Source organism: Vitis vinifera, chromosome 19 (genome assembly GCF_030704535.1).
Source record: "Vitis vinifera cultivar Pinot Noir 40024 chromosome 19, ASM3070453v1".
Classification (NCBI taxonomy): Eukaryota; Viridiplantae; Streptophyta; class Magnoliopsida; order Vitales; family Vitaceae; genus Vitis; species Vitis vinifera.
The window spans coordinates 25,048,608-25,075,530 of NC_081823.1; the positions used below are offsets into that span (position 1 = coordinate 25,048,608).

At 33.7% G+C, this 26,923-nt stretch overlaps 1 protein-coding gene and 1 long non-coding RNA gene across 3 annotated transcripts; both read left to right on the plus strand.

Moving 5' to 3' along the window:
- Positions 1-9,655: 9,655 nt before the first annotated feature.
- Positions 9,656-13,389, plus strand: LOC100246240 (probable disease resistance protein At5g63020). Its single transcript, XM_002266213.4, has 2 exons — positions 9,656-12,455; positions 13,194-13,389. The coding sequence occupies exons 1-2, from the start codon at positions 9,768-9,770 to the stop codon at positions 13,266-13,268; spliced, it is 2,763 nt and encodes a 920-aa protein (XP_002266249.1). The 5' UTR covers positions 9,656-9,767; the 3' UTR covers positions 13,269-13,389.
- Positions 13,390-20,411: 7,022 nt separating this feature from the next.
- Positions 20,412-21,352, plus strand: LOC132253442 (uncharacterized). Of its 2 annotated transcripts, none has more exons than XR_009465308.1 (3): positions 20,412-20,575; positions 20,659-20,810; positions 20,995-21,352. It is a non-coding gene; the product is annotated as an uncharacterized LOC132253442 (long non-coding RNA). The 2 variants fall into 2 exon arrangements; XR_009465307.1 differs by having other exon boundaries at positions 20,659-20,846; positions 20,995-21,019.
- The last annotated feature ends 5,571 nt before the right edge of the window (positions 21,353-26,923 follow it).

A 26,923-nucleotide genomic window follows, 5' to 3' on the forward strand; every position in this document is an offset into this window, starting at 1 on the left:
ACTAACCTTGACAAGTGGTCAGCTACTACATTCTCCACTCCTTTCTTATCTTTGATTTGAAGATCGAACTCTTGTAACAAAAGAATCCATCTAATCAACCTTGCTTTTGCATCTTGCTTTGTCAATAAATACTTCAAGGTTGAATGGTCAGTGAAGACAATGATGAAAGACCCCACTAAATAAGCTCGAAATTTGTCCAAAGCAAATACCACAGCTAACAATTCTTTCTCTGTAGTTGTGTAGTTCCTCTGAGCTTCATTTAGTGTTTTACTTGCATAGTAAATCACATAGGGCTTCCCATCTTCTCTTTGGCCAAGCACAGCTCCTATAGCAAAGTCACTGGTATCACACATCAGTTCAAAAGGTAACTGCCAGTTAGGGGCTCTCACTATTGGAGTTGTTGTTAAAAACTTCTTCAGTTGATCAAAGCTATTTTGACACCTTTCATCCCATATAAACTTAGCATCCTTAGCTAACAGCTCACAAAGAGGTTTTGAAAGACTTGAAAAACCTTTTATAAACCTCCTATAGAACCCTGCATGGCCAAGGAACTGCCTTACTCCTTTTACAGTTGTTGGAGATGGTAATTTGGCAATAAGGTCCACCTTTGCTTTATCAACTTCAATGCCTCTTTCAGAGATGATATGACCAAGGACAATTCCTTGACGTACCATAAAATGACATTTTTCCCAATTCAGCACCAGGTTTTTTTCAATGCATCTATGAAGAACTGCTTCCAAATTAACCAAGCACTCCTCAAATGTACCTCCATATACGGTGATGTCATCCATGAAAACTTCCATAATTCTCTCCACCATATCACTGAAAATACTCAACATACATCTTTGAAATGTAGCAGGTGCATTGCATAAACCAAAAGGCATTCTCCTGTAAGCATATGTTCCAAATGGACATGTAAAAGTGGTCTTTTCCTGATCTGCCAAATTAATTTCAATCTGAAAATACCCTGAATACCCATCCAAGAAACAATAGAATAGATGTCCAGAGACTCTCTCCAGCACTTGGTCAATAAATGGCAATGGAAAATGATCTTTCCTAGTGACAGCATTCAGCTTTCTATAATCAATATACACCCTCCAACCTGAAGTGAGGCGTGTAGTAATTTCTTCTCCTTTTTCATTCTGAACCACTGTGATCCCTGACTTCTTTGGTACCACTTGAGTAGGACTCACCCAAGGGCTATCAGAAATAGGGTAAATGATTCCTACTTGAAGTAGCTTCAGCACCTCAGCTCGCACCACCTCTTGTAGATGAGGATTCAACCTTCTTTGAAATTGACGAATTGGCTTTGCTTCCTCCTCCATATATATATGATGAGTACAAACTAAAGGACTAATGCCTTTCAAGTCAGATATTTGCCATCCTATTGCCTTCTTACACCTCTTGAGAACTTCCATTAAACCATCCTCTTGATGACTGGTCAGAGATGAAGATATTACAACAGGACATTGATTATTTGCTTCAAGGTATGTATATTTCAGGTCCACAGGTAAAGGCTTCAGATTGAGTTTTGGAATTTCTTTTTCAACAGCTGCCTCCTCTTCCTTATTGAACAAAGGTAGAATTCCTTCTATCTTTCTCCAACTTTGTAGAGTAGCTAGCCCAATAGGAGATTCAGAAAAACCTTCCTCAATATCCTCAAGATTCTCATTCAACTTGTCTTGCATATGTTGATTGCAATGCTCCTCCACCAAAGTATCAATTATACATAGCTCTTCTGGACCTTCTTCTTCTTCCGGAGTGATTTGCTTTTTAGACATGTAGAAAATATTTAGATCCAGTGTCATATTACCAAAAGTGAGTTGCATAAGCCCATTTCTACAGTTGATGATTGCATTTGAAGTTGCAAGAAATGGCCTTCCAAGGATGATAGGAACTAAATTAGCTTCCTTTACAGTAGGATCTGTATCAAGAACAATAAAATCTACTGGATAGTAGAAATTATCCACTTGAACCAATACATCCTCAATTACCCCTCTTGGAATTTTCACTGATCTATCTGCTAGAGATAAAGTAATTGTTGTTGGCTTTAACTCTCCAAGTCCCAATTGCTTGTAGACAGAATAAGGAAGCAAATTCACACTCGCTCCCAAATCTAGCAAGGCTTTCTCCACTACCTTTCCTCCAATCATGACTGAAATGGTAGGACTTCCAGGGTCTTTGTACTTCAAAGGAGACTTACATTGTAAGATTGCACTTACTTGCTCAGTCAAGAAGGCTTTCTTGTTTACGGTCAACCCTCTTTTGATAGTACACAAGTCCTTTAGGAATTTTGCATACGTTGGAACTTGTTTGATCATATCCAGCAGTGGAATATTAACTTTCACTTGTCTCAATACTTCTAGGATTTCAGCTGCATTTCTAACCCCCTTTTTCCCCTGTAATGCTTGAGGAAAAGGTGGAGAAGTTGATTTCTTCAGCATTTCTTCCTTCAGAAGCTCCTTCTCTGGAATTACTTTCATTGTTGCATCAGAGTCCTTCTTTTCTTCACTGATCTCACTGTCTTTATCTTCCATTTCCTTCCCTTTCTTTATCTCTTCTTCTTTCTCAACATGTGGCTTGGGTGTTAGCTGCTCAATTTTTTTACCACTCCTTAGAGTGATCAAAGCTTTCACATCTTTCACCTGTGATGATTCTCCCTCATGGCTTTCCACTTCATGGACACCTTTGGGATTTTGGTGAGGTTGAGAAGGAAATCTTCCTTTTTCTTGCAGTGTATTCAAATTTGTAAGCCTTGAAATTGAATATTGGATGTTATCAAACTTTTGATTCATGTCATTTTGCATTCCATCCATCCTTTTGTTCAACACACTCTCCATTCTGTCCATTCTTTGATCAACTCGAGCATTGGTGGCTTCTTGCTTTCCCACAAAATCTCCCACTACCTTGCTGAGATTGGCTATTATTTGTTCAATACTTGAAGATTGCTGAGATGGTGGATCCGGCTGTTGGTATTGAGTTGCTCTGGCCTTCCATGAGAAATTTGGATGATTCCTCCAACTAGAATTGTAAGTATTTCCATATGGAGCATTGTTATTGGGCCTGAATTGTCCAACAACATTTGCTTGATCTCTAAACATTTCCCTTTCAGTTGAAATTGCAGGGCACTCTTCCACCAAATGTTCAAATGATTGACAATTGGGACACAGCTTCACTTGCACAGGTGCTTCAGCAACAGCTTGCACTTCATGTATTTTTTTCAGCTCCAGCTCCTCCAATCTTCTTGTCATAGCTGCCAACTTTGCTTTCATGTCATCATCTTCTTTTAAATTATACATCCCAGCCTTTGCATTGTAAGCATTCAACTGAGACTTCATCTTTCCCACTTCTCCTTTAGTTGGTTCATCCCATCCCCTTGAAACATCAGCTACATAGCTCAAGAAATCCATAGCTTCCTCTGGATTTTTGCTTATGAAATCTCCTCCACACATTGTCTCGAGGAGTTGCTTCATTGAGGAGGACATACCATCATAAAAATAGTTCACCAATAGCCAAGTATCAAAGCCATGGTGAGGACAAGCATTTATAGCTTCCATGTATCTTTCCCAACACTCATAGAATTTCTCATTCTCTTTAGCTGAGAAATTTGAAATTTGCCTTTTCAAGCCATTTGTTCTATGAGTAGGAAAAAATTTCTTGAGGAATTCAACTTGTAGATCAGTCCAAGAGCGGATACTCCTTGGCCTTAAAGAATTAAGCCAAATTTTGGCCTTATCCTTTAAAGTAAAAGGAAATAACTTAAGCCTCATCAAGTCAATTGAAGCTCCTCCCTCTTGGAATGTATTACAAACATCTTCAAATTCCTTGATGTGTGCATACGGATTCTCACTTTCCATCCCATGGAAAGTTGGTAGAAGTGGAACAAGGTATGGTCTGATCACTAGCTGCTCTGTAGGGGGCACTATACATGATGGTGCACTCATACGAGGTGGATGCATACGATCCCTCATTGATCTGAATTCATTGAGATTGTCTTGACGACCTTGGTGACTATGCTGATCTTCAGGTGCAGCCTCCATGATATTCAAGATTACTTCCAATTCTCTTCTCTGAGGTGTATCACACTTAACAAGCCTACCTCCAATGTCTCGTATCCACTTTGGCATACACAACTAGTATCTACCTGCAACTTAAATAAAAACAGAGGACAACAAGAGAAACAGGGCTACAACAACAAAATTAAACTAGACTAAATTTTAAAAAGATAAACTTAGATTGTAAATAAACAAATAAAGAATGAAAATTAGTAAAGTGAAAGAAACTTTACCAACTTGTGATGAAAATCACAAGTACTCAAAAATGGTATCACAATGAACTTGACACTCATTCCCCGGCAGCGGCGCCATTTGATTCATGCCCAATTGATGTCTCAGCTGATTTGTGTTCAGCTGGTGCTCCTTGATTGAGGAAGTGATCAACAAAATTTATTACCTATAACACCATACACTAGGGTAGCAAATAAAAAGCTACTATAGTATAGTGGCTCTAGGGTCGTTCACTGGGAATGATTAACAAGCAATCAAGGATACCAATTCCAAGTGAATTGGTCTTGTTTCATTTCAAGTTTAGCTTAAGAAATAAAACACAAACTTTGATTGGTAAAGGTTGAGACTTAAACTAACTAACTTAACAGAAGTTTGGAATAATTTAGGAAGAAAAACATTCCTTGGAGAATTGGGTTCACTGGGGTGGTTCCTCATGCAAAAGACACAGCTCTGGTCAGATGGTTCATTTCCTCGCATTAGAGATTCAACATATAGTCAATTCTCTAACCGGTGATGTACAGAGACTCCTTCAATTAGATTTCACTTTAATTCTCTCACTGATACAACTTGCAATGGTTTAAGCCTCTCACTAAGCCTTAACCATTCAAGGTGATCTTTAACCTTGGATTACCCGTCAAAAGCTCGCAAGAGATAACTAATGAATGTCTCCTAGGAGTCCAAAAGCTTATCAAGTGTTGGCTATTCTAGAAAATCCTACCCTGAAGTCACCTCCCAGAGGCTCGCAAGGGGTAAACTAGTGCATTTCCATGGTTGGGAATCACTTGCCTTACCAAGTGTTGGCCCAGGTGACTCCAAGGTGTTTTAAGTTAACTAAAAACATTGAAATCACTAAAGGATTTCACTTCCTCTTCATTACTAGCTAAAACCACAGAGTTTTGCATTCTTGCACTTGGAACCTTCCCCGGCAACCTTAGCTCCAAGGAATTAGAGGTTTAGTTACTCATTCTCTGGGGAAAACTCCTCAGAGAATTCATAACTTAGAAATAAAATGAAAATACAAAGTGAGAAGGTAAGGCAATAGAAAGAAAAAAGACTTTACTTGCTTACCCAAACGTTTTCAGAAGGAACTCCTCTCTGGGAACAGGCTCCCGAGAGGCATATATATCAAAAAAATATAAAACTAATTGTTACAAAGATATTTGGTCTTTTTACTAACTTAAAAACTAAGGAATCATGTAATTGGTGGTTTACAAGGAGTATTTTGGGATTTAGACAACAAAAATCTAATGGAAAATATCTCCCAATGTCGGTAGCAAGCTTCGGAAGGCTTCAGGAACCATTTCGCAAGAGTAAAATGGTGTCTGCGAAATTTCGCAGACACCCAAGAGGGCTGCGAAATTATTTTGCAAGACCGAGCTATCTTCACAGGGCTGCGAAGTTGGCTTCCACCTTGAGGTTTCCAGCTCCCTTCTCGCGGCATGGTTCGTGCATCGTCAGAAGGAGAAACACCTTACTGTACAAAAGTGCTACGAAATTCTCGCAACAAAAGGCTGATTCCGCAACACTTTAGAGTGATTTACTTGTAATGGCTGCAACTTCTTCGTTTCAATTCCGAATCGCGTACCGTTTAAAGCATTGGATTGTTGACTTCCTGAGCTTTGAAATGGTATATAGCATGCATCATTTGGACTTCAGAAAGTGTTCCAAAAGTGGCTGCTACAACCGTCATCAAGAATAGGCTTCATGGCAGATTCTCTTTGCTTTTTCTCCTTGCAATCCGGATTCACTCTTGGCAATTGAATTCTAAGCTTTGCCCAAGATTCCTCATAGCTCTCCTCAGTCTTGACTTGCTTTGGTGATCAAAATACTAACAAAAACACCAAAACTTACACAAAGTGATCAAAATTGCTTTAAAGGATCCTTAACATGCCAATTGAGTTAAAAGGCCTAAACTACTACTCAAAAGTGTTAAAAAGGATTAATTAAAGCTATCAAATAGCACTTTTTGAGTATTAATCACAAGGTTTTACCTAACCTAAGCCTTCTATCTTCTCCCACACCACTTGCCTAAAACGTTCAAGCTTTAGCTTTCACCTTTCTTTTTCCAAAAAATATATGGAATCTACTCCAAGTTTTGATCTCGACCTTTTCTTGAGTCGCACAAGAATAAACTTGGGTTTTAACCCAATATGTTGAATATTAGAGCAATATAAGAGCTAAGATGAAAAAGCACAGTGAATCAATCCATTTGGAATAAAGATTTATCACTCAAAATTGATTTTCCATTCAAACCCAATTGATTTTCTCACAAGGAAAACACTCCCTAATTTGGTAAGAAAAACTTAAAACTCAAAAACAAAGTCTCTCACGGTTGTCCTCATCACTGCTGGAAAGAAAGTTTAAGTACTAGGGTTTTAAAACTCATCCAATGGTTGAGAATAATTTGGAAAAAGATGAAGGATGCAGATGTGATTACAATTTGATCGATCAAATAAGAATAAAAGAATTGGGTACAACAAAGACTATTACCCATAAGTTCGCTCAAAAATCGATCCAAAAGATCTAAACACTATGTTTTGAACTCTTTAAACAACCACTCCATTTTTTAATAAAATGGTAAGAGTTTGAAACATATATTGTTGATTAATATTTACCATTATCCAACACCTCAAATGCACTCACCATCTCCTCCACTCATCTTCGAGCATGAACAATTTGGAAAAAACAAGTGTTCAAGGGAGAATTTGAAGAGTATGAGTTAAAAGACAATTAGAATTTTGACCTAGAATTGTCAACATAAAAATGCACTTACAAAGCAAATTTGTCTTGTTTTGATAATTGATGAGAGAGAATTGAATGTGATAAATAGATGGGAAGTTTCACAAATCCAAGAAAATGGAGCTTAGCATGTCAAGATAAAAATGAATAATGTGCACAAATTAATTATATATGCAATATGCTTTTGAGCAAATTAAGATTAACCGATCTCATCTGCCCAGCATCAAGATATATATGCAGTACTCAGTCTTAGAGTTACAAACCAGTATATCCAAACTCTACATCGGAATTGTTGTACCCAAAAATTCGAAATGTATTTATATGTGTATTGAAAGAAAAGATCCCCAATAATGAAAAAGAGGAAATCATAGTAGTGGTGAAGGATCCCTTACTCTTCATACTGAAGAAGAAAACAAGAAAAAATGCCACAAGTGGTGAGGTCTTAACCTAAAAAATATTTAATGTTTTCGCAAACGTATCGGTCATTAAATCAAAAAAGTTATCGATTATAATTCAGTGGTCCAATTAGTGGTTGAATCACGGTGGAATTGATGATGTCATAAATATATAGTTTATATATTATTAAAATTTAAAATAACAAAAAAATAATATATATATATATATAAATATAATATGTGTATAAATTAAAAATCAATAATATTAAATTTTTTATTTTGATATTATTAAATATAAGTATAAATACATTCATATTTTGAATTTTATTAAATAAAATATGTATAACATTTAAATGTGAATATATTCAAAAGGAAAGAAAATTTGATTATCAAAGTTTAACTAATTTTATAATTTTATAAAATATTATATTATTTTTATTTAATATTATAAATCTTTTTAGAAACATATACATTTTTTTTTCATTTGTCGTGTTAAGCAACAAAGTGCATGCAGCTAAGTGGTAGTCCATGTCCTTCTCTCTCAGTTAGAGGTCTACAACTCAAATCCTCCAGGGGCCCTTATATACATAACTTACCCCACATCAGATGTGGATAAGAAAAAAACAAGGCCCTTGGGCTAGGCTTTTGCCTATTACCATTTAATTTGGGCCTCTTGGAATAAAAAAGAAGGAAAGTTGGTTTTAAATTGGGCCCATTTAATAAAAGAAGACCAGGGATCGAACCGTTCGATTCATGTGGAACCGCTGGTCCAAACGGTTCACTCTTCAATGGCTCGAAGAACGAAAAGTCCACTGGTTGGACCCAATTTAATGAAAGAAGAGCAGGGACTGAACTATTCCATTCATGTGGAATTTTTCCCTTCTTTTTCCCACCAAAGCTTGAATATTTACAAGGCGATAATTAAATAATTGTTAAAAAAATCTTAAATTGTATTTGTTTTTTTACTTAATTCTAAATAAAACTTTAATATTCAATAACATTAAATATTAAACTATTTGTTTTTGTAATATTTTATTTCTATTAAATATTAAAAGGTAAAGAGAAATCAATATATTATTTTTTTTATTTTAAAAAATTAAATATTTTGACTTTTTTTATTCAATAAAAAAATTATAATAAATCATGAAAAAATAAAAAAAACAAATTACTTAAAATTTGAAAACAAATTATTTTCAATAAAAAGCTAAAAAAATAAACACAGTCTTAGTTTCTTATCATACGAAGTAATGAATTAAATATGGTGGGTAGTAGATGGATCAGCTTTATAATCTCAAGTTTGAAAGGGTTTTTGCAGGGGGGCTGCTTGAAAAGTTGGGAAGCCATTGAAAAGGAAATCCATAGCTCTAGCATAGAGTGACTTGACAACATCATGTGGTGTACATCTGCCACGTTACTTAATTTTTATTTCATTTATTTTATTGGCTACGAAAATGCTACAACACTGAGAAGGTTTGAAGTTATCATTTCCCTGTCACGATTGCATTACTGTTTTACTAAATAATTGACTTTTTTACCTTAATCAATCACTAACATTTGACCTGGGGTTGGTATTAGGCCAGAAAATTAATGTAGAAAATTAGAAATTGTTGAAAATTTGCAGTCATCTAGAAGGGACCAAAGTGAGACAACATACAACGAAGCAAAAAAACAAAACAACAAATTCAATAAACAGTCCACAAAATCATCTTACCATTTGCTTGCTTTCTCATTGTATTTTACAGAACCTAATTTTATTTTATTTTTACGGTTCGCCGTCCAATCACTGGTTCGGACGGCTTGTAATCGGTTCAATTAATTGCCCAACGGTTTAATAGGGAGGACAGAATTGAAAAGTCCACCAATTGAAAGCAATGAGCTTATTATTGAATAAGAATTTTAAAAAAAAATTCAACCGTTGATTTCTCAGTCTTATGGTTGAAAACAGGGAGCTGATATTCTATTGAATATCTAATATCTTAATTCAAAGGATAGAAAACTTAGCAGTGGAGCTCAAGAATTTGAAAAAATTATGCTGACACATAACATGAATTAACTTCAACCACTTCCATTTCAAACAAGTGTATGAACCTGGTCCAAGTATCCCCTGTACTGAACTTGACAAAAACACTAGGAGAAAGGGAAAAACGTTTTTGGTAGCCCTGGTGGGGCCTGACCTAAAAATAATGCGTATGAAATTAAACATTTGACATTATTATATATTCAGCGCATCTCTGATTTTCCATGGTTACTTTTCTCCGGCATTCTTCACCCCTGACCTCTCAGACCCATCAACTGTTTTACTATTCTGATTTCCTCTTTGCTTTCAATTCTAACCCTTGTCTTGGCCATGGATTGTGTGACTCCAATCTTGGATGTTGCCACTCGCTTATGGACTTGCACTGCCAAGCGTATTGTTTACATCCGCCGTCTCCCCCGAAATCTCAAAATCTTGAGAACTGCAATGGAGGAACTCGGGAGCGTTTATGAAGATGTGATTGAAAGGGTGGAAAGTGAAGAGAAACTTCAGAAGAAGCGTACTCGTGCAGTGGAAGGCTGGATCCGCAGTGTAGAAGCCATGGAAAAAGAAATTAAGGAAATATTGGAAGAAGGTGATGAAGAAGTCCAGAATAAATGTCTCGGAACCTGTTGTCCCAGAGACTCTTACGCCAGTTACAAGCTTGGGAAGAGGGTATCTAGAAAGATTCGGGCTGTGGCTGCACTACGAAGCAAAGCAAATCATTTCCACGAGGTAGCTGTCCCTTTGCCTAGTCCTCCGGTGATTGAGAGGCCTTCGGAAAAGACAGTAGGCTTAGATTCACCTTTTCTTGAGGTCTGGAGATGGCTCCAAGATGAACAAGTCAGAACCATTGGAATATACGGAATGGGGGGTGTGGGGAAAACTGCTCTCTTGAAGAAAATCAACAACAAGTTCCTTCAACCTAGCCATGATTTTGATGTTGTGATCTGGGTTGTCGTCTCCAAACCAACAAACTTGCAAAGGGTCCATGAAACACTTCGGAACAAATTGGAGATTCCAGATGGTAGATGGAAAAATAGGAGCGAGGATGAAAAGGCTGCAGAAATATTCGCTGTCCTGAAAACCAAGAAATTTGTGCTCTTGTTAGATGATATATGGGAGCCCCTTGATCTCTTGAAAGTGGGAATTCCCCTTTCGACTGTTGGGAATAAGTCCAAAATAGTATTCACAACAAGATCTGCAGATGTGTGTCGTGATATGGAAGCTCAGAATAGCATTAAAGTGGAGTGCTTGGCTTGGGAGGAAGCCCTTACTTTGTTTTGGGCCAAGGTAGGAGAAGACGCTTTAAATTCTCATCCAGATATACCAAAGCTATCGGAAATTGTTGTCGGGGAGTGCAAAGGCCTGCCGCTTGCTCTCATTATCATCGGTCGGGCAATGGCAGGGGCAAGAACACCTGAAGACTGGGAGAAAAAAATAAAAATGTTGAAGAATTATCCGGCAAAGTTTCCAGGTATGGGGGATAGTTTGTTTCCAGTTTTGGCATTCAGTTACGATAGCCTACCTGATGAAGCTGTCAAATCTTGTTTCCTGTATTGCTCTTTATTTCCGGAGGATTATGAAATTTCTCCTCAACATCTTATCGAACTTTGGCTCGGGGAGGGGTTTCTGGATGAATATGACGGCATACGAGAAGCAAGAAATCAAGGAGAAGAAATTATCGAAAGGTTAAAGGACGTGTGTCTATTGGAAAATGGCAGATCCCAAAAACAAGAATATTTGAAGATGCATGATGTTATTCGCGATATGGCGCTATGGTTAGCATCTGAGAATGGGAAGAAGAAGAACAAATTTGTGGTAAAAGACCAAGTTGGATTGATTAGAGCACATGAAGTTGAGAAATGGAATGAGACACAGAGGATATCATTATGGGAAAGTAGAATTGAAGAACTTAGGGAACCGCCATGTTTCCCCAATATTGAGACCTTCTCTGCATCAGGTAAGTGCATCAAGTCGTTTCCAAGTGGTTTCTTTGCATACATGCCTATCATAAGAGTTTTGGACTTGTCAAACAATTATGAACTTATTGAATTACCTGTGGAGATCGGCAACTTAGTTAATTTGCAATACCTTAATTTGTCAAGAACAAGTATAGAAAACATACCAGTGGAGCTCAAAAATTTGAAAAATCTCAAGTACTTGATATTGGATAATATGAATTCACTTCAACCACTCCCATCACAAATGCTATCAGTCCTTTCCTCTCTGCAATTGTTCAGTATGTTCAACTCACCCTATAAGGGAGATCATAGAACCCTTTTAGAGGATTTAGAGCAGTTGGAATACATCAATGATATATCCATTGACCTTACAACTGTCTTCTCCGCCCAAGCCTTATTCAACTCCCACAAGTTGCAAAGCTCCACAAGACGGCTACGATTATTTAACTGCAAGAATCTGAACTTGGTCCAACTATCCCCTTACATAGAGATGCTTCATATATCCTTCTGTCACGCATTTAAAGATGTGCAAATCAGTTTGGAAAAGGAGGTGCTGCATTCAAAATTCCCAAGGCACGGGCATTGCTTGTACCACCTTTGCCATGTAAATATATCTTGGTGTAGTAAATTGTTGAACTTGACCTGGCTTATTTATGCTCCAAACCTTAAGTTTCTATCGATTGATGACTGTGGGTCATTGGAAGAAGTGGTTGAAATCGAAAAGAGCGAAGTTTCAGAACTTGAACTGAATTTCGACCTTTTTTCAAGACTGGTATCTCTCACTTTGATTAATCTACCAAAACTAAGGAGTATATGTAGATGGCGGCAGTCCTTTCCTTCCTTGAGAGAAATCACTGTGCTTGGGTGTCCAAGAATAAGGAAGCTGCCATTTGATTCCGACACCGGAACTAGTAAGAATTTAGAGAAAATCATTGGAGAACAAGAATGGTGGGATGGCTTGGAGTGGGAGGACAAAACCATTATGCACAGTCTCACTCCATATTTTCGAACAACGCAAAGCTCAAAAAGACTAGAGTTCCCATTCATCCCATTACAGGTAATTTCTTCTTCTTTTTTCCTTCCTTTTTATAAATAATTATATTTTTAATTTATAATTTATAATATTAATATGGCCAGGACAACAAGTGCATTGTGATTGTTTTGAGTCGGTCTCTAAAAATATTATTTTAAATTTTCAAATATTTTAGAATAATAGTTTTGAGCATGTGATCTCATTCATCCAAAGACATATTTGCAAGAAGGTAATATCGTCTAGCTCATATATGCAGTTTGTATTTGATATAATATTTTTTTATCCATAATTTATATTTAGAATATTGTATGTTTTGAATCCATAATGCATTTGGTTATCAAGTTTATTAGGCGATTAATTTACAATGATTTTACTTTGTCTATATCATATATAATCAAAAACTCTAATGTTATGTTTCGTTCCGAAAAGTACTAAAGAAAAAATGTTAAGGGAAATGAATTTTTTGTGTTTGATTGTATTGTAAAAAAATAAAAATAAATTTGTATTAAATATAATTAAGATTAGTTAAAAAACTATACGTTTTCGAATTATTTAATCTTTATCTTGAAGAGTTAAAATAAATTAAATGAATTTAAAAAAACATATGAAAATAATTTATTAATTTTAAATTTAGCTTTTATTTTTCTTTATTTATTTTTTCTTTTTTTCTATTTTTTATTTTAATTACAAGAAAACTTTCAATAATAGTAATAAGCAAAATAATCAGTTGTGGTTCTGATTGTTATTTATTTATTTCTACAGGACAGGCATATTTCAAGATTCCCAAGATGTATTTCAAGATTCTTACAAGCTCCTTTTGGCCACATGGATGTTTGATTATGTACTAACATATTTCTTATTGAGTATTTCTTATTTGTGAGTATGCATATTTGTGGATTGTCAATTGTATCAGCAAGAAAAACTCAAATTTATGATAACCTTTTGTTCATATATTGCATATCCAAGGTTTTAGTTTGTAGGGTTTGATATTGTCTTTAGTATAGTTTTAATCGGACCGAATCGTGCCCATCCGATCCAATCACCTTAATTAAATTGTTCTTGAATCAAATCGAAATTGAACTATTAAAACCGACATTCAAACCACATGAATCCAACAGTTCTCCAAGAACTACTCACGCTCGTTTTTTCCAAAATTTTTAAAAATTTGACTGCCTTATAATTGGAGTCATTGGACTAATTGCTTCTAAACCATGAGGATAACAGATCATGCCTCAATGGGCCTTTTACTTCTTGCCCATAAGCTTTTGTTTACTGCATCAGTGTTCATTTATAGCCTTTCCGATGTGGGATTTGTGTAGGGAGTGGAAAAAATTGTTTGCCCAAAGACTCGACCCTTGGACCTCAGGTTATAAAAGATTCATGAAAACCATTAAGATTTGGAAGCATCATGTTAGTCATTACTGTAAAACAAAAAATAGTAAAGTAATGAAAATTTTTATTGTTTACAACTGTTAAATAATCACACTTTTGCATAATAATATTTATGAAAATAATATAATATTTTAAAATTTATAAAATAATAAGATATACAATTTTGGACATATCTTTTTTCTTTAAGATAACATATGTGATTTACTTAATGAAATGTAAAATATTAATATATTTATATTTATTCTTACTATTTAATTTGATAACATCAAATATAGAGAATGAATTATTATTACTTTTTAATCTTAATTTTTTTATAAATAATGTAATTTTATATAATTTATAAATAAAATATAAAATAATAAGATATACTACATATAGATAAAATTAAATATTATAATTTTTCTTTAAAATATTATATGTGTTTTATTGAATAAAATTTAATATATTAATATATTTTTATTTATCCTTGCCATTTAATTTAATAACATCAAATATAAACAATGAATTATTATTATTTTTTTAATCTTAATTCTTTATAAATAATTTTAATTTTATATAATATATAAATATATATTTATTACGTCACCGGTTCGACCACGGTTCAACCACCAATCCAATCTGTGACTCGTGAACCAATAATTTTTCTGGTTCAATGACCGGTCTAATTCTAAAAGCATTAATCTTTAGTTAATTTATTTTTTTCATTTCACTATGATTTCATTTAGCAGTAAGGTAGCTAACAAACTATGGAGAGTGTTAGGTTTGAAAGGATGTCTCTTCTTTGAAAATGATGATTAGAGGAATAATTCCAATATTGTAGTTGGCTTATGAATTGTCTTAACCTCTAAATTTAGCGTGTTTAGGATTTGATGTTGTCCGCACATGATTGTGTTGGCTTATGATTTAATGTTGACTCAAAGAGCAAATTGAGATGTAAAGTCCATTTAACAGTGATTCTAGTAAGTGTTTCTAACCTCAAAAGTGTTTTGAAAAAAAAGTTAGGTATTTGACAAAATTTAGGAAACACTTTTAAAAACCTAAAATATCACTTGTAGTATTGAAAAATCACTTATAGTGTTTTTTGGATAAACACCTCATTTGTGATTCTCCTAAAAGCACTTTTAGGTTATGTTTAGTTCCCCAAAAGTTTGAGAAAAAATGAAAAGTAAAGAAAAATAAAAATAAAAATAGATTCAAAGTGAGTTATTTTTATTTATTATTTTATACTTTTTTTTCACATATTTAAATCTTTTACATGAACATTAAATAATTAAAAAATATATAAATTTCTTAATAATTTTAATTATATTTGATTTTTTATCGTATTTTCCATAATAAAATCAAATATAAGAAAATTATTTTCTTCAATATTTTTTTCCCTAGTACGTTCCGTAAATCAAATATAGTCTTAAATAAAACACTTCCACTTAAAACGTTTGGAGTAGAAACACTATCATTCACATAACCATTTTATAATAATTCTAAAACCTATTTCCAACATTAAAAATATTTTTAAGGAAATTTTTTATTTTATGAAAAATAGGCATTTTGCAAGATTTTCAAAATATGAAAATCACTTTTCAATATCTGAAAAGCACCTTTCACTGATTTTTAGGAAAGCACTTTTCAATCATTGAAAAGTGATTCTTTGAAAAAACACTTTAAAAAATTTTGAACCTACCGAAAATATCCCTGCGTGATTCCTGATACCCCTATCCAAGGACGCCCTCCTTTACTCTTCTCTCAACTCTCCACTACTCAGAAGGTACACTTCAAACTCTATAGATCAATTTTGGTTGCCTTTATAGAGGATTTGGCGAGCTCTCTTAATCTCTAAAATTTTATCTTCTCTACAAATTTCAATTTCCAATCAAGTTTTAAGCATTCAAATTAATCTCACAACAAAAAAATATAAAAAAAAAAAAAACTACCTCATAATCCATTTGCCCTATTTTCTTTTAGATCATTTTTCTCAAATTTGATTATTTATTTCCTTTTTCTTTTTCTTTTTTTTTTTGTTTTTTTTTTAATCATTATTTATACATTTCTTTTTGTTTTCCTATCCATTAATTTATTTTTATTTTTTGAAAATTTTGTTGTTTTCTTTTGTGTTCTTGAACTCCTCTCCTCCTCTTATTGAAGACTCCAAGGCCAAGCTCCTTTCAATAAAGGAAATGAAATACATAAAACACATTACAAGTGATTTTACATCTCAAATTCATCCCATGTGGAAGATGTAATAACACTTAGAAAAGCAAGCAATCCCTTAGCTAACTCATCTGAATTCATAATCTACTTTTGGTACATATAATATTTAATTTGTGCAATAACTGGTATGTGTAACCTGTATAAATTCATACAATCAATCCAAGAATATTAGTAATCGGAATCTTCACTATCAGTTTGTCACTCTGTTCTACTGATATGTTTTTGTCCGAGCCTCCTATATATAGTATACTAAAGTCAGTCTTTTAGGATGAATGAGAACAATATTTTTCTCATATTTTCTCTTATTCCTATCTCATTCCTAATATGGTATCAGACCAAATTTTGGGTTCCTTACTGCCCCATTTTTTTTTCTCTGATGATGGCAAGAAGAGGATCTACCACTGGTTCATCAAACCGGTTTGGTACTTTGGATTCTACCCACTCCGATCAATCTCAAATGGACAACTACAGGAGTCCTTATTTTCTTGACAATGGGAATCATCCAGCTGTCGGTCTTGTTTCTCATCATCCGACAGGCAGCAATTATAACACTTGGAGTCGAGCCATGTCCATGGCTCTTAATGCGAAAAACAAACTCAGATCTTCTCTTTGGCACATGGTCTCGCTGTAATAGTATAGTCATTTCCTGGATCCTTAACGTCGTGAGTAAAGAATCGTCGACAGCTTGCTCTACATTGACACCGTTGTGGAGGTTTGGTGAGATCTCCATGATCGGTTTCACTAGACCAATCTCCCACGCATCTTCTAGATACAGAAGCTTCTTATAGTTTTATCTCAAGGTGAGCAAGATGTTACCACCTACTACACACGCCTTAAAATTCTGTGGGATGAACTTAAAAGACTTTCAACCTGTTCTTGTTTGCAATTGTGGAGGAATGAAAACTTGGATGGAGTCCCGACAAATGGATCACGTTATAAAATTTCTCATAGGTCTCAACGATTCTTACTCTCAAGTACGAGCACAAATATTGATGATGGATCCCATACCACCCATAGCTAAGACATTTGCTCTAGTCGTGCAAGAAGAACGACTACGGAATATCAAATTTGGAATTCTGCCACCACTGGAACCCATAGCGTTCAATGCCAAAAATCAACCTCCTTCAGTTATCAATTATGTTGTTAAGCCCAAATGTGAGAGACCCTTGTGTACACATTGTGGGCTATTGGGCGACACTATTGATAAGTGTTATAAGATCCATTGCTAACCACCTGGTTACAAGTTTAAGCCCAAATCTCAGCCTACACCGAACCAAACGACCATGGTCTCACACGAGGGGCCTTCATCCATGGCTTCTAGACTTGGCGAAGTTTCCTCTCTGAGTGCTCTAACTCTAGCACTTTATCATCAGCTAATTTCCTTACTTAGCTTGCAATTTGGGCATAGCTTTCCTGCCTCGACTAGTGATAAACAATAGCCACAACCTTTAGTTTCCAGCTTCATGGGTATTTCCTCATTTTCTTCTAATTCTTCCTTTTCTTCGCAATCACTATCGTCTTCTTGTTGGCTAATTGACACGAGAGCACTCATCACGCCTGTTGCACTTTGTCTCTATTTGATCTTCCTCACCCACTTCCAATTCTTCTGTCATGCTTCCCAATGGTTTATACTATTCCCATTACTCGTATTGGATCAGTCAAGTTAATAACACATCTTACACTTGAAAATGGCTTGTACGTGTCACACTTCAATTTTAATTTCCTTTTTGTTAGCACCCTCACTCGTTCCCTCCACTGTTCCTTTAATTTTTTTCCCTGATCACCTTTTTATCCAGGACCATTCACGGGACCAAACGATTGGGATGGGTAGACGCCAAGGCAATCTTTATCTCATAGAATTAGGGAATTTTTGTTCTCATTTACCAGTTGTAAAAGTTGTTTGTAATAGTGTCAACTTGTCCCGCATTGAAATTTGGCATTACAGACTTAAGCATCCTTCTTATGTGAAACTTCAAGTTCTTTCTAAAGACTTGCATATTTCTGGTGATCTTACTACATCCCATCATTGTTCTATTTTCCATTTAGCTAAGCAATGTCATTTGTCTTTTGTCTCACATAATTCATTTTCAGATTCAGTTTTTCAATTAATTCAATGTGATCTTTATGGTGCTTTCTATGTTGCTACTAATGAAAGATATTGTTATTTTTTTTTTTACCATTATTGAGGATTGCACGCGTACTACTTGGGTTTATCTCTTACGGTCCAAATCTAATGTTAAAACCGTACCATTCTGCCTGCTTTTTTTTCTATGGTTCAAACTCAATTTGGAGTTTCAATAAAAGATTTTTGATTTGACAATGCACATGAGTTCTCTTTTATCGAATTTTTCAAATCTAATGGGGTCACTCATTTTCGTTCTTGTGTTGAAACACCTGAACAAAACTTTGTGGTAGAACAAAAGCATCAACATTTTCTTGATATGGCCCATGTTTTATGTTTTCAATCTAATATTCCACTTTGTTATTGGGGACACTACTACAAAAATAGTTTATGGTGTCACTATTTACGGTGTCACTTTTAAAATAATGACACCATAGGATTTATAATTAATAAAGGTGACACATCATATAAAAAATCTTCAATTGAGGTGGTTAGATGATATTAATTTTATATTTATAGTGTCATTTTTTGGGAAGTGACATCATATAAAATAATTTTTTTTAAGTATTATAACCCATTTTTAGAATTAATAATGATGGATACTATATAAAAATCCCATTGTTTCCATATCTCACCCACAATCCAAAAAATCTCAATATATAAATCCTATATATAAAATCGTGATCTTCTTCAACCTTTTCTCTCACCCATAGTCAACACGCTCACAACCGACATTCTTCACTTTATGGACTCCCAGGTAACCCAAAATCTCTTGGATCTATCATTTTTTTTTCTTTTATTAATGTCATTATATTAATTGTTTCAACATCTTTGTATTATGGTTTTTGTGAATTGTGTATTCTTGAGTTGTAGGGAAGAAAAATTTAGGTTTAATCTTCTAGCATAGAAGAAAAAACTGTAGATTAATTGATTTTTTAATCTAAACCAAACACATGATCAAATCCTTGAAAAAAAGTGAAAAACAGGAAAAAAAAATGAATGATTTTTAATATCTATTTGTGTGAGAATGACAGGTACAGAATTTTTTTGAGATATACTATCACATAATCTTCATCCTTTCTAAAAAACGAGAGAGGAAAAAAAATGATTTTTCTGTTTGTATCTAAGTGGGAATGAGATATAGAATTTCGTTGAGAGTATCCAACCCCAAAAGGACCAATTCGGGAAGGCATGTGTGGTATTGATGGGAGATGATAAGATGGAAATCATAACCATAGCCATGTTCGATTTCTCTATGTCTTTCTATCCTCTTCAATTAATTCATGGGCATAGATATTTTATTTAGTTTTTATATTTAGTTTATTTATAGTTTATTTAGTTTCTAAAATCCAATTAGCTAGATATTTTATTTGATTTTATTTTTATATTTAAGTAGTTGAGTTTTGGAAAGTTTTTATATTTTGTTAATAGAAATAGAAATTTTTATATTTTTTATTATTAGGAATTTCTATTTTGTTAAATTGTAAGTATCTATCTCAATAAGAGATTATTAATATTCAAATGAAAGTGATGAAAGAGAGTAAATATTTTAATGCTCAATTATATTTTAATGTTTTTTTTTTTACATAAGGGTTTATTTATGTTTTCAATTTTGAAGTTCCCTTTCCAAGTCCATCAACAAAAGTAGTGTCCAACCTCAAAATGGGCATGTGTGGTATTGACGGGAGATGATAAGATGGAAATCATAACCATAGCCATGTTCTCTCTGTGTCTTTCTATCCCCTTCAATTAATTCATGGGCATAGATATTTTATTTAGTTTTTATATTTAGTTTATTTATAGTTTATTTAGTTTCTAAAATCCAATTAGCTAGATATTTTATTTGATTTTGTTTTTATATTTAAGTAGTTGAGTTTTGGAAAGTTTTTATATTTTGTTAATAAAAATAGATATGAGGACTTAAAGGGTTTATATTTAGGTAGTGCTTGAGCCAAGGAAAATGATAGTCCACTATCTTGACCCTATGCATCACAAACCATGTGAGGACTTAAAGGATATCGTAAACATGTAAGTTCTTCCTATTATTTTTCATAGTATTATTTTTAAATAAAAAAATACATTCACCTCAAACACATTTTTTTATTATTTATATATATTAAAACATATAACATTTACCTATTTTTAAAATGTACCCATTGAACTTATTTACATAGGACTCTTCAAATATCTGCAAAAAAAACATCTAAGAGGGAGTCATCTTAGCAACTAGTGCAAGTAACATCCAAAAAATTTTCTTTACACATTAGCTTATGCATTTGCACCATTTATATATGTGAGTACTAATGTTATTTTATAATTGATCGATTAGTGTCCAAGACAAGAAGGAGGGTTCGAATGTGGCTACTTTGTTATGAGATTCATTAAAGAGATAATTTTTTATCCTACAATTATTGCTTCAAAGGTATTACTTATTTAATGAATTGTACATAGTTTTAGGCTTCCAAATGTTATGCATTTTAATGTTATTTTCTTATTTGATTTCAGTTTTGTGATAAAAAAAACATATTCTCAAGTAGAATTATATTTCCATTTATTCATCAGAAGAAGCGCCCTTCGATGAAATTAGAGGAGAATGGGCTACTTTTGTGCTACAACTAATCATGAATCATGTTAATGCATCATGATCACCATGCATGGTGAGTCCCTTAGCTACTACATGAATTTTTCCATAGGTATTGTATAGTAATGCTTATTCTTTGAATAATGTTTCTATTTGAAAAAAAAAAAATAGTTCTTAGATTTGTTCATTTATGATAACATCGATCCATGTTTATTTTCTTCAATAAAAATCTCTAAAACTCATTAAATTTTGAAATGCAGGTATACACTCTTGGGATGGTGAAATAGAGAATAAAAAGAAAGAAGAAGGCAACAAGATTTTGGGTTTTTAAATGCAACTCTTATGTTATACGTTGTAGGACATAAACGTTACTTTAATTGCAACTGAGAAATTTAGATTTTTAGATGGGACTTTTATGTCATTTTATGGTTAGCCGGTTTTATGCTTAGGAAATGGAGGTATACATGAATCTTGGGATCTTTAACATTTCTAAATCATGTTTTGGTATGTATTCACTCTTCTTTTTTAGTTTTGATGGGTTTGATATGTTGGACGTACTATCCTTTTGTGAACATTTGATATACAAATATTATTAGATGATCAATGTATTATGAGTTATTCCAGAAACATTACAGAAAAATGAGTTAAATATAATATGATTGTTATATTTATGGACAAAATATAAATAGGTTAATCTTATTAATTCATAAACATTACAAAAATCAACAACTAAAACCAATCATATCTTCCACAATAATTTACAATGATGTGATACCATAACTTAAAGGTGATGCATTTAATGTGACATCATAACTCAAAGATGATGTATTTAATGTGACACCCTATCATCACTAGAAATATATGGTGTCACTTCCGAATGAGTCACCATTTATCTACTTTGGTGTCACTTCCAAATACGTCACCAATTGGTACCCTCTATGGTGTCAGTGGAGAAGGTGACGTTATGTTGTAGTGACACCCTATGTTTATGATGACTCATTATAAATGTCACCATATACCTTTTTCCTTGTAGTGGGAGATTGTGTTCTCACAACAGTATACTTGACCAATAGGACTCTCTTGCCCCTGTTATCCAACAAATGTCCTTTTGAGTTACTTTATCAAAAGGAACCTTCATATGGTCATCTTTGGTCTTTTGGATGCCTTTGTTATGCTTCAACATTCTTAAGTTAGCGTAACAAGTTCTCTCCTAAGTCTTCAGTTGCTGAATTTCATGGATATCCTTTTGGTTATAAGGGTTATAAGCTTCTTGACATTTCCACTCATAGTTTTTATCTCACGCAACGTTGTGTTTCACAATACTATTTTTCCTTTCCAACACACACCAAACCCGAACACTCCTTTAGCCATCTTTTCTAATCGAGTACTTCCACAATTCATCTCTGATATGTCCTCCCATGCTTCAAGTGATTCTCATCCAATAACCATTTATTCTCCTTCTCATTCATATAAACAACGTCCTCATTGGACTTCCAAGCCGCCTAATTACCTCCAGGACTATCACTATTACTTGGCCACACACTCTAATCCGCATACTTCCCCTCCTCACAATGCTTATCCTATATCTCAATTTCTCTCTTATGACAAACTCTCTTTCCCAAACAAATCCCTTGCTCTTTCCATTTCATCTCATTTTGAGTCTACCCTTTACTCCAAAGTTGCTCTTACTCCTGAGTGGCAGGATGCTATGCTCACTAAGCTCCAAGCTCTGAAAGTTAATTCTACATGGTCTCTTACCAGTTTGCCTCCAAGAAAACATCTCATTGGTTGTGAATGGGTGTACAAAATCAAATACAAGGCAAATGGCTCTATTGAAACGTATAAAGCTTATTTGGTGGCAAAGGGCTTCACTCACCAAGAATGGGTGGATTTTATTGATCTTTTTCTCCCGTTGTCAATATTGTCAAAGTTCTGCTTGCCCTTGCTGCCTCACATGGTTGGTATCTCTCTCAACTTGATGTTCATAACATTTTTCTACATGGAGATTTATCTGAAGAAGTTTGCATGTCTTTTCCACCCAGTTATGTCCGTGAAGAGGCGAATCTACAAGCCAACATTGTTTGCTTGCATAAGTCCCTCTATGGACTTAAGCAAGCCTCTTGGCAATGGTTTTCAAAATTCTCCACTGTCTTGCTTCAAGAAGGTTTTCTAAAATCTGCCTCAAATCATTCTCTTTTTGTCAAGACTTACGGCTCAACTTTTATTGCCCTCTTGGTGTATGTAGACGACATAATCATAGCCAACAATAATAAAGAAGAAGTTGACAAGTTAAAGTGCTCTCTTGATAACCAATTTAAGCTCAAAGACTTAGGAGATTTGAAATATTTTTTAGAATTAGAGATAGCACGGTTTGCTAGGGCCATCTTCATCAATCAACGATAATATGCCTTAAAATTGTTGTCAAATGTTGGTTCTCTTGGATTCAAGCCTGCAACAACTCCCATGGAAGTGAACCTTAAATTGTCATAAGAAAGAAGAGCTCTTTGATGATCCTACCATGTACAGAAGGGCTAATTGGAAGATTGCTCTATTTGAATATCACCAGACCTAATCTCTCTTATCCTATAAATAGGCTAAGTCAATTTCTTAGCAAACCTCAACCACCCCACCTGCAAGTGACTCAACGTATATTGCAATATATTAAGGCTACTCCTAGTCAAGGTGTTTTTTATCTGAACACTTCTTCTATCCAATTAAAGGCTTTTTCAAACTCTAATTAGGCTGTCTTTCCAAACACCAGGAAGTCTTCATTAGTGTCATGGAAGTCTAAGAAACAATCAATAGTCTTTCCCTCTTCAACAGAGGCAAAATATAAAGCCATGGAAAATGTGAGTTGTGAGATTATGTGGCTGTTTTTATTGCTAAAAGATCTACTAATTTCTCATCCAACTCCAGTCTTGTTATTCTGTGACAACCAAGTAGCACTTCACATAGCTGTCAATCCTATGTTTCATGAGAGAACAAAACACATTGAGATCATTGTCATGTCGTTTGAGAGAAAATTCAGAATGGTTCCTTGAAGACTTTGTATATTTCATCTCAACACCGGTTGACTGATATTCTGACTAAATCGCTTCATTCAACTCAATTCATGTTTCTTCATGACAAGCTGGGACTTCAAAACATCTACTCTTCATCTTGATAGGACGTATTAGAAATTGGAATCTTCGCTATCAGTTTGTTACTCTATTTTTTATCAGTTTGTTACTCTATTCATTATTGATAGGTTTTTGTTTTATTTTTGTTCCAACCTCCTATATATAGTATACTAAAGTCAGTCTTTTAGAATGAATGAGAACAATACTTTTCTCATATTTTCTTTTATTCATTTCTCATTCCTAATAAAGAATGTCAATGTCATTCTCGGAATCATATCTTCTTTAGTTATCGAGTTTGAAACTAAAACTTAAAGAGAAAATAAATAATTTAAATGTTTATCCTTAATATAATTATTAATATTTATCTATTTATTATTAGTTTGAATTAGAGTAAAATATAGAGTTTGAATTAGAGTAAAAGTCTACTATTAGCTTGAATTAGAGAAAAAGATGGAGTTTGAATTATAATAAAATTCAAATGTATTTGTATATAAATATTCATCATCATTAATAAGAACATAATATTATAATTTTCAAAAATTCTCTTACATCATTATGGTATCATAATTTTCAAAAATTCTCTTACATCATTGTGGTATCAAAGTAGTATCTTCCTGGGACTGTCTCTTTCTTCCTTTCCTTCTCTTTCACACGTTCACACGGAAACCTTAGCTCTTCAATGTTGATCGATAGGTTTTATTCATAAGCTAACCAATCCCATCCAATGATGCCCCAATGGTCGCAACAAACACCAACTTCACTATTCCACATGGTAATCAACCACCTCCTAAGCCTTATCTTAACTACTATCAAGCTTGCGGTGTACAAGGTCATACCACCAAACATTGCCCCAACTATAATATTGTCAACATCAACTCTGACTCTGGCCACACAACCATCACCACCATGGAAATCACATCTACATACATGATGGCAACCTCACCCTCAGGCACAATGGCAACCTCATGCCAACTTTGCTTCCTTAAATAACTCCTACACTCTCAATTAGCTTCTTGATAGTGGAGTATCACACCATGTCACCTCTAAAAGTTATTCCTTATGACAGCTCCGATGGCATTGTGATTGATGATGGCATGGGTCTTCCCATCACCCATACCGGTTTCACCTCTCTCTACACCCTTTCATACATTTTTTTTTAAATAATGTCATTTATGTTTCCACCATGAAAAAGAACCATATTTCTCTATCTCAATTTTTCAAATCTAATGTTGCATTAATTACATTCTCACCCTCTACTTTTCATGTGAAAGATTCACACATGAGGGCAATCCTTTCGTAGGGTCGGACTAAAGAAGGTGTATATGAGTGGTCGATTTTCTCTGTCAAATCTTCTCCTTTAATTACTTTCTCAAGTATCAAAACCACTTCATCCTAATGGCATCATAGATTAGGACATCCATCATCTTCCATTCTTAGCACATTGTTAATAGCTTTAATTTAGACTTATCGAGTCCTCTATCTTTATCATTTAATTGTAATACTTGTCAATGCAATAAAAACCACAAATTGGCATTCCCTATTTTTTCAATTATTTCTTCTCAACCTCTTGAAATAATATTTTCTGATGTGTGACCTCTCATGTTCATTCATTTGATGATTTCAAATACTTTATTATATTTTCTCTATTTTCTTATTTTCTTTTACTTTCAATCCTATATATTATCAAACCGACTACTGTACATCTTGTTCTCAATATTATGGTCAACTGTGATTGGTCTCTCCACCAACTTGATGTTAACAATGCTTTTCTTCAAAGCCACTTATCTAAAGATATTATCATGGCTCAACCGCCAAGATTCATTGATCGTGATCATCATGATTATGTGTGCAAACTTTGCAAAGTTATCTACAGTCTCAAGCAAGCACCATGAGCTTGGTATCATGAGTTCCATCGATTTTTTATCAACTCTGGCTTTATCAACTCTCATGCTAACACATCACTATTTGTCCTTGATATTGGTGGTATCATGGTCTATCTCCTTATTTATGTTGATGACATTATCATTACATGTCACAACGATAGTGTCCTACAAAAGTTCATCCTAACTCTTACCCAATGATTCTCTCAATAATCCCATAAGGTAATTATTATTAGTCATAGAATCCAAATCTTTAAAATCTTCATTGAAAACAACAATATAATCAAACATTGAATCTAAAGGTCAATGTACCTTTTTTAGTGATATGATTATCATTCAAACTTTCATCATTTTCTTTACTAACAATCATCAATATTCTTGAAAAATAATCAAAGATCAATTATGATTCTTTCATATTCAAAATATAAAATTACCATCAAAGAATTTGAAACCAAACTTTTTTTTACTATGTCAACTTATTTACATAAGTTTTTTTCATCTCTTATACTTCCTTGGTAGTAGTTGCACATGAAATCTTCTCAAAGGTACCTTCATCCACTACGTAATAGATGATGGTAAGAGTTCTCTTGTCTTTCTTCCTTACATCTTTCAAAAAAAAATTATTTGATTTTAGAACATATTGGTTTCATCTTGTGGTTCATTACAGTTTTTCTTTACAACCTCTCATATATCTTGTGAATCGAGCAAAGCTTTTGTTGAATTGAAAAACTTGAACTTGTCATTTTTTTTCTTATGCCTTTGATACCAATTTGTTAAAAGTAAGAGGACAAAATACAAATAAACAATTATATAAAGAAAGATAACTACTTGGAGAAAAATCAAAAGAAATTCATTGTCTCTTCAATTACTTATTTCATAATTACTATATGACTATTCATTTATGGATACTTCGATCTAATAAAATAGAAACTCCTAATAACAATTATTTTTGAACTTTTTAAAACTTAATTATTCAAAATTATTTTAATTAACTAACCCAATAGAAAGTAATTTTTGGGAACTTTTCAAACTAAGGTTCACTTCCTAACAAGGTTGACATTATTTAGTTTCAGTGGTAACTCATTATAATGAATATAGTAGTCTACTCTATGAGTCAACTTTGATCATTTTTCACTTAGAAGCTACAATTTAATATCAAAGTTTGGCATCAAACCACTGCTAACTTCTCT